The 14,801-nt window shown below is 37.0% G+C and overlaps 1 protein-coding gene and 1 long non-coding RNA gene across 3 annotated transcripts; one reads left to right on the top strand and one right to left on the bottom strand.

The window, feature by feature from the left end:
• Positions 1-6,134: 6,134 nt before the first annotated feature.
• On the bottom strand, positions 6,135-7,619 carry LOC131649387 (uncharacterized). 2 transcript variants are annotated; one of them, XR_009298205.1, is made up of 3 exons: positions 7,250-7,619; positions 6,931-7,162; positions 6,135-6,445 (listed from the first exon to the last, which is right to left on the bottom strand). It is a non-coding gene; the product is annotated as an uncharacterized LOC131649387 (long non-coding RNA). The 2 variants fall into 2 exon arrangements; XR_009298206.1 differs by having other exon boundaries at positions 6,931-7,146; positions 7,250-7,617.
• A 1,972-nt stretch (positions 7,620-9,591) lies between these two features.
• On the top strand, positions 9,592-10,337 carry LOC131648638 (cathecol O-methyltransferase 1). The gene is made up of 3 exons (XM_058918379.1): positions 9,592-9,760; positions 9,864-9,928; positions 10,041-10,337. The coding sequence occupies exons 1-3, from the start codon at positions 9,592-9,594 to the stop codon at positions 10,335-10,337; spliced, it is 531 nt and encodes a 176-aa protein (XP_058774362.1).
• The last annotated feature ends 4,464 nt before the right edge of the window (positions 10,338-14,801 follow it).

Raw genomic sequence — 14,801 nt, forward strand, 5'->3', positions numbered from 1 at the left:
AATGTATTCCTGACGAGATTTCCCGATTGCTTGAGCACGAGGAAGGTACCATTCAGCCGTATAAAGAGCCATTGGAAGTGATCAATTTGGGTTCTCAAGAGGATAAGAAAGAAATCAAGATTGGGGCACTGCTTGGTGATGATGTTAAGAAGAGGATGGTAAAGCTTCTAAAAGAGTATGTCGATATTTTTGCTTGGTCCTACCAAGATATGCCTGGTTTGGACACAGATATTGTGGAGCATCGTTTGCCGTTGAAGCCTGAGTGCCCTCCTGTCAAACAAAAGTTGAGAAGAAGTCATCCCGATATGGCCGAGAAAATTAAAGAGGAAGTATTGAAGCAGATGAATGCAGGTTTCCTTGTTACATCGATATACCCTCAGTGGATTGCCAATATTGTGCCAGTTCCGAAGAAAGATGGGAAAGTTCGCATGTGTGTTGATTATAGAGATTTGAATAAAGCTAGTCCGAAAGATGATTTTCCGCTGCCCCACATTGATATGTTGGTAGATAGCACGGCAAGATTTGAGGTTTTCTCCTTCATGGATGGTTTTTCGGGATATAATCAGATTAAGATGGCACCCGAAGACATGGAAAAAACAACATTCATTACACCATGGGGAACATTCTGTTACCGAGTAATGCCTTTTGGGTTGAAGAATGCTGGCGCAACTTACCAAAGGGCCATGACAACCCTTTTCCATGATATGATGCACAAAGAAATTGAGGTATATGTGGATGACATGATTGCTAAGTCTCAATCAGAGGAGGGGCACATGGAGGATCTATTGAAGTTGTTTCAGCGTTTGAGGAAGTATCGTCTCCGCTTGAATCCAAACAAGTGCATTTTTGGTGTCCGTTCCGGAAAGTTGTTGGGTTTCATTGTCAGTCAGAAAGGAATCGAAGTAGATCCTGATAAAGTCAAAGCTATTCAAGAAATGCCAGCACCAAGAACTGAGAAACAAGTGAGAGGTTTCCTTGGGCGTTTGAATTATATCTCTAGGTTCATCTCTAATATGACCGCCACCTGTGAGCCAATTTTCAGGTTGTTAAAGAAAAATCAGGGATGTGTGTGGAACGAAGATTGTCAGAAAGCTTTTGACAGTATCAAAGAATATCTGCTTAAACCTCCTATTTTGCTTCCTCCCGTCGAAGGAAAACCTTTAATAATGTATCTCACAGTGCTTGAGAATTCAATGGGATGTGTGTTGGGCCAGTATGACGAGTCTGGTCGAAAAGAGTATGCAATATACTACCTTAGCAAAAAGTTTACCGAGTGCGAAACAAGATACTCGCTGCTTGAGAAAACTTGCTGTGCTTTGGTGTGGGCTGCTCGCCGACTGAGACAGTATATGTTGGTTCACACCACCTTGTTGATTTCCAAAATGGATCCAATCAAATACATATTTGAAAAGCCTGCATTAACTGGAAGGATTGCTCGATGGCAAATGTTATTATCTGAATATGATATTGAATACCGAGCTCAAAAGGCTATCAAAGGAAGTGTGTTGGCAGAGTACCTCGCTCACCAACCAATTAATGATCGTCAATCTATCAGAATGGACTTCCCGGATGAAGATATAATGTATTTGAGAGCCCAAGATTGGGATGAGCCGTTGCCAGAAGAAGGACCAGAGCCTGGATCACGATGGGGTTTAGTCTTTGATGGAGCTTCAAATGTTCATGGTCATGGTGTTGGTGCTGTTATTATCACTCCGCAAGGTTCACATGTTCCTTTCACTGCAAGGATATGTTTTGATTGTACAAATAATATTGCTGAATATGAAGCTTGCATCATGGGACTTGAAGAAGCCATCAATCTTAGAATTAAGATTCTTGATGTTTATGGAGATTCTGCACTTGTGATTAATCAGATTAAAGGAGAATGGGAAACGCGTCATCCTGGCTTGATCCCTTACAAAGATTATGCCAGAAGGCTATTGACATTCTTCAACAAAGTTGAATTCCACCACATCCCTCGAGATGAGAACCAGATAGCTGATGCTTTGGCCACGTTGTCCTCCATGTATAAAGTGAATTTCCATAATGAGGTACCACGAATCACCATCAGGCGTCTTGATAGACCTGCTCATGTATTTGTAGTTGGAGAGGTAGCGGATGAAAAGCCTTGGTATTATGATATTAAGAATTTTCTTCAGACCCAAGAGTACCCACTTGGGGCATCAAACAAGGATAAGAAGACTTTGAGGAGATTAGCTGGTAGTTTTTTCATTAATGCAGATGTTTTGTATAAAAGGAATTATGACATGGTCTTGCTCAGATGCGTGGATAGACACGAAGCAGACATGTTGATGCATGAAATTCATGAAGGTTCTTTTGGTACTCATGCCAATGGACATTCGATGGCTAAAAAGATGCTTAGAGCAGGTTACTATTGGCTAACAATGGAATCTGATTGCTATAAGTTTGTAAAGAAGTGTCACAAGTGTCAAGTGTATGCTGACAAGATTCATGTGCCTCCAACACTTCTCAATGTTATTTCCTCTCCATGGCCTTTCTCTATGTGGGGCATTGATATGATTGGAATGATTGAACCCAAGGCGTCGAATGGACATCGATTCATTCTGGTAGCGATTGATTACTTCACCAAATGGGTAGAAGCTGCTTCCTATGCTAATGTGACTAGGCAAGTTGTGGTCAGATTCATCAAAAACAACATCATCTGTAGATATGGTATGCCTAGCAAGATCATTACCGATAATGGTTCAAATCTGAATAACAATATGATGAGAGAGCTGTGTGAAAGTTTCAAGATTGAACATCACAACTCTTCACCTTATAGGCCAAAGATGAATGGAGCTGTTGAAGCAGCGAATAAAAATATTAAGAAGATTGTTCAGAAGATGGTTGTTACTTACAAGGACTGGCATGAGATGCTCCCGTTTGCTTTGCATGGGTATCGTACATCCGTTCGTACTTCAACAGGGGCAACTCCCTTTTCTTTGGTTTATGGTATGGAAGCAGTGCTCCCCGTTGAGGTTGAGATTCCATCATTGAGGGTTTTAATGGAAACCCAGTTATCTGAGGCTGAATGGTGTCAGAGCAGATTTGATCAATTGAATTTGATAGAAGAAAAGAGAATGACGGCTTTATGCCATGGTCAATTATACCAGAAAAGGATGAAGAAAGCGTTTGATAAGAAGGTTCGACCTCGTGTATTCAGAGAAGGCGACCTCGTGCTCAAAAGGATCTTGTCTTTCACCTCTGATTCAAGGGGCAAGTGGACTCCAAATTTTGAAGGACCATATGTTGTTAAGAAAGCCTTCTCTGGCGGTGCATTAATTCTTGCAACTATGGATGGAGAGGAGCTCCCACGTCCCGTGAATGCTGATGTAGTCAAGAAATACTTCGCCTAAAAATAATAAAAGAACAGCTCGCTAAGTTGAAAACCCGAAAGGGCGGCTTAGGCAAAAAAGAGCGTCTCGGTGGATTGAAAACCCGAAAGGGCGGTCCAGGCAAAAATTAGAGACATAAACAGAATAAATTACCCGGTGGACTGAAAACCCGAAAGGGCGGTCCAGGCAAAAGTTAGGGATTTATGGCAAGTAACTACATCAGACAAGACTTGATCATCAGCAATCATCTATTTGTCATGAGAAGTTCAACACATTTTGACGGAAGCCTTAGCTCAGATATTCTAAGTTGAGAGAGAGGATAGGGTCCTTACATTTCAATGTATCTTTCCACAAAAATTATCACTTTCCAAATTTGTAATCATCCATGGAGTCTTGCCATTTGCAGACTACCATTCTATTAATAAAGTTTGAGCCTTTGTCCAATTATTTGGCAATCTTATTTCTTTCTACGCTTTAAATGGCATTTATTGTTGATAGTAATTTTTGAAACAAAGAGAAATTTAAATTTTCAACAAATTCTTTTGAAAAGCATAAAAAAGGTTTTATTTTGATTCATGAGTATAGCAAAAAGGATGGAAATGGTGATGCCTTCATGATTAAGAAGAGTACATTCTTGTTTGGTGTGTCTCTGGCATGGTTTGAATATGTTATAGGACCCAGCTATCATTTGGCTTTGACCCCAGTGTTGGGTAGAACTCTTTCCAAGTTATCAAGAGATTTTATAGCTACTCTTTGCTCGTGTTCATGGATGATGCCTCGGGTATTCTGTTTGAGACATGCTTGACTATACTACTGTTGAATTTTGTCAAATGCTGAGTCGACTCTTGTGTTGGTTTTGGCAGCATATACATCATTAGCATGCATCAAAAACAGTCATACATTCATTTTGAGTTTACTTTCGTCAGAGTCCTCTTTCATTTAGGGTATCTCTAGGCAGAAAAGCGTGCACTTCCTTTTAATTCCCCACTGAATTTGTTTCTATGTGGATGATATCTGTTTCTGTTATTCTGTTCAACAAGCTTATGGACAGAAAAAAATCCAGTGGGTTATACCCTCACTTGGTCGAGTCTTGTTTGACAGTTTCTTTCCATTTGGTCATGGATTGAATTTTGGTCGCTGGATATCTTTTGTTGAGATCGTGCACTTGTGTTTGCACCCTTGATTTTTGAAAAAAAGCAAAGTTTTATTGATATACCTTTGTTTTTCTACCTTCAGTAAACGATGGTAGTCCACCTTCATTAAAAGTTGGTGCGTTCTTTTGTATTCACATCTTCAGTAAAAGTCGATGTTGAGATTCTTTTCTACCTTCAGTAAAAGCTGGTAGTTCACCTTCAGTAAAAGTCGGTGTATCCTTTTTCTACCTTCAGTAAAAGTCGGTAGCTCACCTTCAGTAAAAGTTGGTGTCTTTTGTCCCTGCATCTTCCAGTAAAAAGTTGATGTTCAGATGAAATTTCCTGTACCTTCAGTAAAAGTCGGTATTCAGATGATGCTATTCCTGCACCTTCAGTAAAAGCTGGTGTTTAGAGAAGCCTTTTGTATCTACATCTTCAGTAAAAGTCGATGCTGAGATTCTTTTCCTACCTTCAGTAAAAGCTGGTAGTCTACCTTCAGTAAAAGTTGGTGTCTTCTTTTCCTACCTTCAGTAAAAGCTGGTAGTCTACCTTCAGTAAAAGTTGGTGTCTTCTTTTCCTACCTTCAGTAAAAGCCGGTAGTCTACCTTCAGTAAAAGTTGGTGTCTTCTTTTCCTACCTTCAGTAAAAGCCGGTAGTCCACCTTCAGTAAAAGTTGGTGTCTTCTTTTCCTACCTTCAGTAAAAGCTGGTAGTCCACCTTCAGTAAAAATTGGTGCATTTCTTTTGTATCCACATCTTCCAGTAAAAAGCCGATGTTGAAATTCTTTCCTACCTTCAGTAAAAGTCGGTAGTTCACCTTCGGTAAAAGTTGGTGTATTCTTTCATCTCTAGTGGAAGATGATGCTTTAACCTCCTGGTGTGAAATATTTTCCCCAGTGAAATTTCTTTTCCCAGCAAAGTCTCGTTCCCCCAGCGGAATTTGTTTTCTTTCCCCAGTGGTGTCTTGTTTCCCTCTCATGGAAGTCATGTGCATTACATTCATAATCATAAGCATTGCATGGCATCTTAGGGTCAAAATTGTGTATTCTGTATTTAAGTCTCTTCAATCACGTCGAGACGAAGATTTCAATCTTCATATCTCCAGATGGAAGAAACTTAAATAGGGGCATCTGTCATACCCCAATTTTTGACCCTAAGATCCCGCATCTCAAAGTTCTGCTTAAATCACATCAAGATCATTTATGAGGTTCTCTAGTGCCTATTTCTTTTCTAGCTCACCTTCAGGGGAATCACCAAGCACCTATTTGTTCGTTCTTTATTATTTATTTCTATTATGTTTCACTAACCATTAATCAAAATTCGAAAAAAATATGTCTTGTTTACTTTTGTTTCTTTATCAGATGGAGTTAGAGGATCAAGAAGTTCAGGTGATGTTTCTAATTGAGGTTTGAGAAAGGTATGCAAAGTGGGTTGTTTGGAATGGATTTCTTCAATCATAAGTCGCTTGAAAATTTAAAGACATTCATATTCTTTCAATGAGATTCACAAATTCAAAATCAAACGGAAAGAGAATTATTTTGTTGCTTGAAGCGAGGTCAATATTCTTTACCATACTTTGAAGATTGTAAGGAAACTCTACCAATCTAATTCATGATTTGAATTCAAAGTTTACATTCAAAATGTAAGGGTTTCGATTCAATGTCTTTCAACATACAAGTTTCAACTCCAAAATACTTCAAGGATTACAAGGTTCAAAACAAGAGTCCTCATTCCATTCAAAGAATCCAATTTTCTTCAAGTTAAAGCTTCAAAAATACAAGATGGATTCAAGGTTCCTATACCAAATTACAAAGTTTCTTATCCTACAAGAAGCATAATTTGAGATTTCCTATGGTCTAAGATTCAAAGAACAAATTCATGGCAAAACTCTTGGTTTACAACTTCACAAGTCTACCATTTTCTTCTAAGCTTCATGGTTTGGCATCGGGTTCACCTCCTCCTTCAAGAAAAATTCACATCTCATCATCATATGAAAAAATGAGAAAAATGAAGAATTAATAATTTCAACAAAAATCATTCATACACCAAAGTACAAATCCAGGCCCATCCAGCATCCAAGCAACACGAGTGCAAAAAAATAAAATTGGAATAACTTGATGATTTTCGGATTTAGGTTGCAGAGCCAAATTGGACTTCCACAACTTCCCGATCCAAGTTTGTCACAATTTGAGCCCAATGCTCTTTTCAGAAACTGCAAAAAAAAAACATTGCAAATAAAAAACTGGGGATTGAAGAAGAGATTTTCGTATGGGCCTTAGCAAGATAAGAGGAACCGATTTCAAATCAAAAAAAACCCAGGAGAGGAAACTCAGCATAAACCCAAGAATTCTGACTCTATAAAAGCATTGATTGAGACTGACACAAGGGACCTTTTGGCTCAGAACTTTTCAGAACAAACTCAAAAAAAAAATCACAAAAACTCACCTGACCGGAAACCACCGTCGGAAACACAAAACCACCGCCGGAAACACAAAACCACCGCACCGGAATCCATAACCTCTGTCGTTCTTTAAGTTCTTGACACTAAAAGGTTGTTCTCCATCTTCTGAACCCGAATTCCTCTTTATTTTCGTGACTCTTGCACTGATAGTGCTACATTTTGAATTTATAGCTTTCAAATTTCTGTTGTAGATCTACAAGCTTTTCATTAACAATCCTGTAAAATTAGTTTTACATTTGAAATCAAAAGAGGAAACCGAACAGAACGATGTAAAAAAAAATTTACGTTTCTGGGTTTTTTTACCTCCGGCCATCGCGCCGGAGAAGCTCCGGCCGCTGTGATCTTATGTGAGCCGCCGTGAGTCTTCATCTATTCCGCCGTGAGTCTTCATCTTCTCCACCGCAAATTGCTTGAGTGCTTCCTATTTCTGTTTCTTTCTCCTCTTGCTTTAATGAAATTTTATTTGTTTTTATTTCTTGGATCATGAAATGAGAAAGAAAATGAATGCTATCATTAATAGTAATAATAATTATGGTGATGATGTTTGTTTGGCTCACTATCTTCCACGTGAAACATCCTGCCAACAGCTTTTTTTTAAAATTTTCTTTTCCCCTTTGCCTAGTGATCTGCGCCGCTATTGTGTGGGTGACAAGTGGCTATCGGAGCCACTTGTCCTCATCTGAGAAGATGATCGGAAATGAGATTCTCTACACATTTGTTTTTCTTTTTTTTTTTTTATGCACCTTAGTTCTGGATCCTAGATCCTACATAAAATTAGTCAATTGACTAAATCAGATGGCTGGAATTTATTCTGCTTTATTTTATATTACTATTTTCATTTTAATTAGTTTCTAACTTTAGAAATTTATATTAATTTTGTTTTTATTTCAAAAATTATGAAAAGAATTCACAAAAAATATGTCTCACTATTTTATACCTTGTTTTTATTATTAGCTTATTATGTTATTTTTGCTCTTTTTCTTCATCTATCTTTCATTTTCTTTCTTTGTCCCGAATCGATCAAAGAGCAAAATGAGAGGAAGTCGTATGTGGTTGACTTGAGTCCGAATTCATCCTTCCTCCATTATCATTATATGTCTTATTATTTTTTTTTGTTTTTTACCTTGTGTTTTCTTTTTATATTTTAGTTTCTTATTTTATTTTTGTTCTTTCTTCTTCATCTATCCTTCTTTTTTTCTTTGTCCCGAATCGATAAAAGATTAAAAATGAAAAGGAAGTTGTATGTGGTTGATTTAAATCCGAATTCATCCTTCCTCCATTATTAATCTTTATTTACTAACTTTGATAACATAACAACTAACGACTAATTTTAATTTCCGCATTTAATTATATTGTCCTTTATATTTACCGCTCTTATATTTATCATATCATCATATTTACTTTCTGCTATTTTTATTTTGTCCATTTGGACGTATGTTTATGCTTCCGCTATTTTTCTTTTGTCCACTTGGACCATACTTTACTTTTATGCTAAAACACTAATAATCAACATGAAACCTAAAAAACACTTAAGGACCAATGGACTGTGTATCATTATTTGACTGTTATCTTGCTTGTTATTTTGTCTGGTTGGATTGCTGTTGTGATGTGTGTAGGTATCTCCTCGAAAAGTCTTTGAAGGTTAATTCCAAAGCACTAAGATAAGGATTTCGCCCATTTGCAACCGTTACTCTGTCCGATTTCTGTCAGAAACTTATGTGATTCTTTGAAGATTTGCAAGTTCATTTTGGTCCCTAAGTGGTAATTTTGGTTTTGTGTGGGTAGTCCAAAGGATGGGAATTCTTCCTTGACTCAATGTGTCAAGTGTCGACTTCTTATTTTGGTCAGATCGTTTTTCCCTAAACTTTTATTTTCTCGCACTAGGATAGCCTCTTCATCTCCTCCCACTTCTTAAATTTTCAAAGTCTCCTCTCTTTTTCTAAAAAACTTCTTATGTTTGAAATCCTTTTTAAAATCTTCTTTAAAAACTATATTTAGCCTCTGTTGGCATTTTCTTTCAAAAAGTAAGCACAATTAATCATTGTCATTAGTTGCGATGCCCCACGATTTTAATATTGATTGACACGACGAAATCTTTTCCACGTGAGAGAGCTAGTGGCATACTTGTCGATTTTTATCCGAGTTGGCGCCCTTCTCTCATTAGTGACGCAAAGAATTCGTTCGTTCTCATGTTTAAAATCAATGGCTGAGTATTCGCCCCGACGATGGTAAAGGTGCTTATTCCTTTTAAAACGTTTTTTTCCCTTTTAAAAGCGGAACTACATTAGCTCTGACTTCTCCATTGCACCGAGGAGGTATGTAGGCACAAGACATAGTCTTGCCGAGCTTATTTTAAAATTCAAACAAACTGTTTCTTTTGCACATGATATCTTTTATAAAACACAGATTTTCAAAAGGTTCCTGTGGAGTACCACAGATATGAGGGGTGCTTAAAACCTTCCCCTTGTATAATCAACACCCGTACCTAAGATCTCTTTTTGTTTTTAAAAACAAACTTTGGGTTTTTTCGTTCTTTTCCCATTTCCTTTGGAAACAATAAAGCGCGGTGGCGACTTTCACTGAAATATTGAGTCGAGTCAATTTATGGCTCAGATCTCAGATTTTCCCCGCTACACAAAGTAGTTATGAAGAAGATTCTTGAATGCTACAAAGGTTTTGATAATGTAAAAAAGCTTGTGGATGTTGGAGGTGGCCTTGGGGTCAACATTAACTCAGTTACTTCCAAATACCCTCATATTAAGGGTATTAATTTCGACTTGCCTCATGTCATAGAACATGCTCCTTCTTATCCAGGTATTATGACCTTTTACATGTTGTTTATGATAATGAAGAAAGTTATTTTACTCAATATCAAATAGGGTATATAAGAGTTGCTAAATCTACTTGATGTTGATAGGAGTTGAACATATTGGTGGAGATATGTTTGAAAATGTGCCTAAAGGAGATGCCATTTTTATGAAGGTGGGTGAATATATATGAATTGTTGATGCTTTCATAATTGTGAATAATTGAATATAATGTTAAATCTTTTTATTTTGAAATGACAAGATGAATTTGTATATAAATTTTATAGTGGATACTTCATGATTGGAGCGATGAGCATTGCTTAAAGCTTTTGAAGAATTGTTATGATGCTATTCCTGATGATGGAAAAGTGATTGTTTTGGAGGCGCTTCTTCCTATTATACCTGAAAATGGATATGCTTCCAAGTGTATCTCTCAATTGGATGTTTTGATGATGGCACTAAATCCAGGTGGTAAAGAACGAAGTAAGCAAGAATTTGAAGATTTGGCAACAAGAGTTGGATTTAGTGGCATCAAATATGAATGTAGTGTTCGTAACTTTTGGATTATGGAGTTTTTTAAATAAAGAGTGTTATTGTTGTTATATGAAACTTAATTTTTGCTGGTGTTACTCGTTTGTTATATCACTATAATAGTATTTCATGTATGCTTTTTTTAAAAATTATTTTATATGTGTTGTAGATGTTGGAAAATAAAACATGTTCAAATTATTTTATTATTTTACATAACTTAAAATTTGAACATGTTTTTTTATCCTGATTCACTGTTAACTAAGTTACTCCAGTCCACCCCGCAAGGTGATTTACCTTATCCACAAGGACATAACCCAATATAATCAATCGATTACATACAACCACAATAAGTCTGTGATCAACCTTGTTGACAAGCCTAACAAGTCCTTTGATCCTTATTGCCAAGCCACAGACGACCACACTAAGTCCGATCAACCTTGTTGACAACCCTAACAAGTTCAGCCGATCCTTAATGTCAAGCTGCAGACAACCACAATAAATATGATCTACCTTGTTAACAATCCCAACAAGTTAAACCGATCCTTATTGCCAAACCACTATGACCACAACCAAAGTCTTCTCGAGAATTCTGACTAAACCTAGTCTCTCAAGGAACCTATCAACAATTGTTGATTACAAAGATGTGTATACAGAGATGCTTTTAACAAGTAGATTACACAATGTTTAAGTACAACAATACAAAAGTGTTGAAAGCAAGATATGAGTAAAAGCTCCTTGCTAAGAATACAAAAGTATACAAAGAATATCTCAACAGAGTTTTTGCAACGCTTTGGTGTAGTTTTGTAGAACTGATTCGTTGTATTCAAATTCTTCCAAGTCTTCCTTTTATAGCTGAAGAATATATCTGTTGGAGGGTAGAATAGGAAACATAAAACCAGTTTTTTTTGTCCCCAACGGTCATGGTGGGAATGGCAGACAACAAGTACAAAAAGATTGTCCTTACGCCACCTTATTAGAGTAGAGGTCACAGTGTACTTTGTACTTTTATACTCACCATATCACGCAAGTCAGTCTTGACTTTTATCTTCTATATCTTTAGAGGCTTCTGATTGTATGTTGATTGAAGCATAGTATAGAAGGATAAGAACTTGAGTCTTCTTTACCTAAGTCTTTGGAGTCTTCACAACTTATTCAACAAAACCTTGTCTTTAGAGTCTTCAGCACTTGGTCTTCAGAAGTGATGTCTTCAGATCTTCAGAACTCTTTCAGCAGAACCTTGTCTTCAGCATCTTCAGAACTTGGGATAATATAAGCAAAGCCTTAGAATGCCTCAAAAGCTTCCTTGCAAATTCACAATTAGAAGCTCTTGTACTAACGCTCCTTAGAACCGTTTCATAAGAAGCATTCTAGAATCTTGACTTACTTTGTAACACATCAAAGGTATTCTTCCAGAGTGTTGAGTTCAGAACCTGATGAAGTCACATGCCTTCTTACCAGATTCAGAACCTGTTTAGCAAAAGCTACACACTAGACAGAAATCATTAGAGTACACAATTGGTCTCTAAAATACCATGGAAAATTATCATCAAAACTCAAGGCCAGATGCAGAACCAATCTTGTTATTACAATCTCCTCCTTTTGATGATGAGAAAACCATGTATTTTGATAAAACAATTCATACAGTGTAATCGCCATTAGAACGCAAATTCAAAAAATTTAACCATCTCCCTCTGAATCTATTAATACCCAAAATTTATTTATGCTTGTTCAGAGTCTCCCCCTAAGTGTAACACCCTTTTAAACCCCCCACGAAATATTAAATAAATTCAGAGTAAAACATGTACAAGGGCATTACAACTCCAAAATAATTAAAATATTCAATCATGTCATGCCTTATGAGGAACATAAAACGACGTTATTCAGTAACCATGTATAACACAGTTGTCGCACGCTCGCGAAAAATGAACAGAGTCGCCACCAATATATTTATCCCATAAGGGAAAGGAATATCAGAAAACCTAACGAAGGAAGGAACAGGGTCTCGCGACCAGAGAATCAAGGTACGGGAGTCGGTTACGCAAGGGGAAGGTATTAGCACCCCTCGCGCCCATCGTACTCGATGGTATCCACCTATGTCTGTTTCTATCTAAAGGGTGTGTATCTATGTCTATGTCTAAATGCGAAATGAATGCAAAATGTAGGGAAAATAAAGAATTGTACTCGCACGGGCCCTACCCCGCTGCCTACGTATCCTTTTCAGGAATCAGAGTTACCGTAGCTCGGCTAAAGATTTTCTGTTTGTTTTTGTGTTTTTTAATTGGGCGGAGTCAACGCTCGCGTTCTTGCACAAGGGGACAGCCTAGGATGCAATGGAACGGAGATAACGATGCCCTTAAGAAGAAGAAAGGGATTGGTTTGTGTCTTTTAGGGTAGATGAGTGATGAACAGTACCCAATACCGGGCCACTCACCACTTTCTCTACTTTGCTTTAGTCTGAACCATTGTTATGTGTTTTAAGTGTTTTTGGTTGTGTGTTTTTTAAGGGAGTTTACTTCACGATTCGAATCACATAAAATTTATAATGATCGAGAAGCAGATTAGGGAATGAATCCCACTCACTTCCATCCCATTATGTAATGTTTGAGAAACAGATTAGAGAATGAATCTCACTCATTTCTCTCCCATTAATTAATGTTTGAGAAACAGATTAGGGAATGAATCCCACTCGTTTCTCTCCCATTAAGTAGTGACCGAGAAACAGATTAGGGAATGAATCCCACTCGTTTCTATGCCACTAAGTGATTGAGAAATAGATTAGGGAATGAATCCCACTCATTTCTCTATCGCTTGCTTAACGTGATTCGCATCTTCCGTTTATTAATGTTTTAAAGAGTTGAAAAAGAAAAAGAATGCAAAAGGGAACTAGATCTACCATTCTAATCTAAGTTATTCTAATCTATAATGGCCCTAAGGTCAAGGATACTTATCCTATCTCAATTCCTCTTAGCAAAGAAGGAAGAGTCTAAGGGAACATGGCAAGCAATAGCAAGATGTAATCAAAATCAAAGTAAGAAATGAGAGGCTAAGCATGGAAACAAGAGAAAGAAGCTCCAAGTCAGTAGCAAAACAAGGGATTGAATGTCCCAAATCAAATACAAAAGCATCACGGTATCACACAAGAGTATTCACAAGAAGTTACCAAAGCATCGCATGAATCGTCACTTACCAATTAGCGAACAAACATCATTTAACCGAAGCAAAAAGCAAGTGAACACATAGTCTAAGCTTGAAGTCAGTAGCAAACTCATTCATTATGTTCCAATACCCTATGTTAATCTATGTTAGTCAATTAGCATGAAACAATACAAAACTCTAACCAAAACTAGACAACACTAGGTTAATACTAGCTAAACGGTTTCAAATTGTGAATGAAGTTAGAAACATGCAATCAAATGGTACAAGTAAGTAGCAAATAGCCTTTACTAGATGCCTAAACAATCACAAAATCATGCCAAGGGGTTTCACACAAAATTACGGGTCATCTGTACAAGTTACGATGCAATCGTCAACCAAAAACAAGGTATTTACATGTGAGAAAGAAAAATCAAGTAAAATAAGAAAACATGCATTAAAATTTTCAATTCCAGGTCTTAGGACCTCTAAACATCCCTAATTACATGTACAAAAAGGAACCAACATTATAGCATGAATGCATTTCAATTTGAGAGCACAAACGTCACAAGTATCTATTAGAAACGCATATTAATCGAGCTAAACAAAGCAAACCAAATACCAATCAAAACAAAGAATTAGGAGTTCATTTTTTATACACAACATCATGGGTTAGTCTACAGCAATCATACAAAAATTGGTGGTTAAATTCTGTTCCTAAGGTGTTAAACGAAATTACTTTGCAAAGTCTATCGAAACATGAAGGAGGATGAACATATATGAAGAAAAGATTTATTAGAAATAGCAAAATAAAATCTAAAAAAATGCAAAAAAATACTACAATTATATACACACAAAATCCTACTTAAAATCTATTTTTATTCATTTTTTATTCGAAGGGAAACTGGATTATGAATCAAAATTAGAGAAAAGAACAATTTCTAAATAAAACCGAAATCTGTCTAGAAAGGGGGTGTGTTAGTAATGTTAGCATGAACTGGATTTATGTGTTAGCGCGTATGGGCCTATAGCAAGGGGGTGCACATAGCGAGCCCAAGCTTTATTGAGTCCAATTCAACAAATTTATGCATGATTAATGTCAATTAATTACATCTGATTTCATGTTAATTCTGATTAATTAAACTTAATGCTAATTAAACTCAATTAACAGCAAATTGGACAAATAAACAGAGAGAGGAATTAGGGTTACGTTTTGTGATGATTCAAATCCTCTGAGCTTCTCCTCCCTCTCACTCGCAAACGAACGGCGGCGGTACGGTGGCTCTCTCTCGATTCAACTCATTGTGCCGGTGAAAGTTTCACGGCGGCGGAATCTCAGCCCTCTCATTGCGCAAGTCTCTCGTCTCCGTTTCGGTTCTCGAACT

The sequence above is a fragment of the Vicia villosa genome, linkage group LG2, assembly GCF_029867415.1.
Source record: "Vicia villosa cultivar HV-30 ecotype Madison, WI linkage group LG2, Vvil1.0, whole genome shotgun sequence".
In the NCBI taxonomy this organism is placed as follows: domain Eukaryota; kingdom Viridiplantae; phylum Streptophyta; class Magnoliopsida; order Fabales; family Fabaceae; genus Vicia; species Vicia villosa.

Bases quoted from the DNA above. Each gene is read 5' to 3' on its own strand.
- LOC131648638 (XM_058918379.1), top strand. From the start codon at position 9,592: ATGAAGAAGATTCTTGAATGCTACAAAGGTTTTGATAATGTAAAAAAG. The intron at 9,761-9,863 runs GTATTATGACCT...TGATGTTGATAG, and splicing joins ACATGCTCCTTCTTATCCAG to GAGTTGAACATATTGGTGGA. The intron at 9,929-10,040 runs GTGGGTGAATAT...TAAATTTTATAG, and splicing joins GAGATGCCATTTTTATGAAG to TGGATACTTCATGATTGGAG.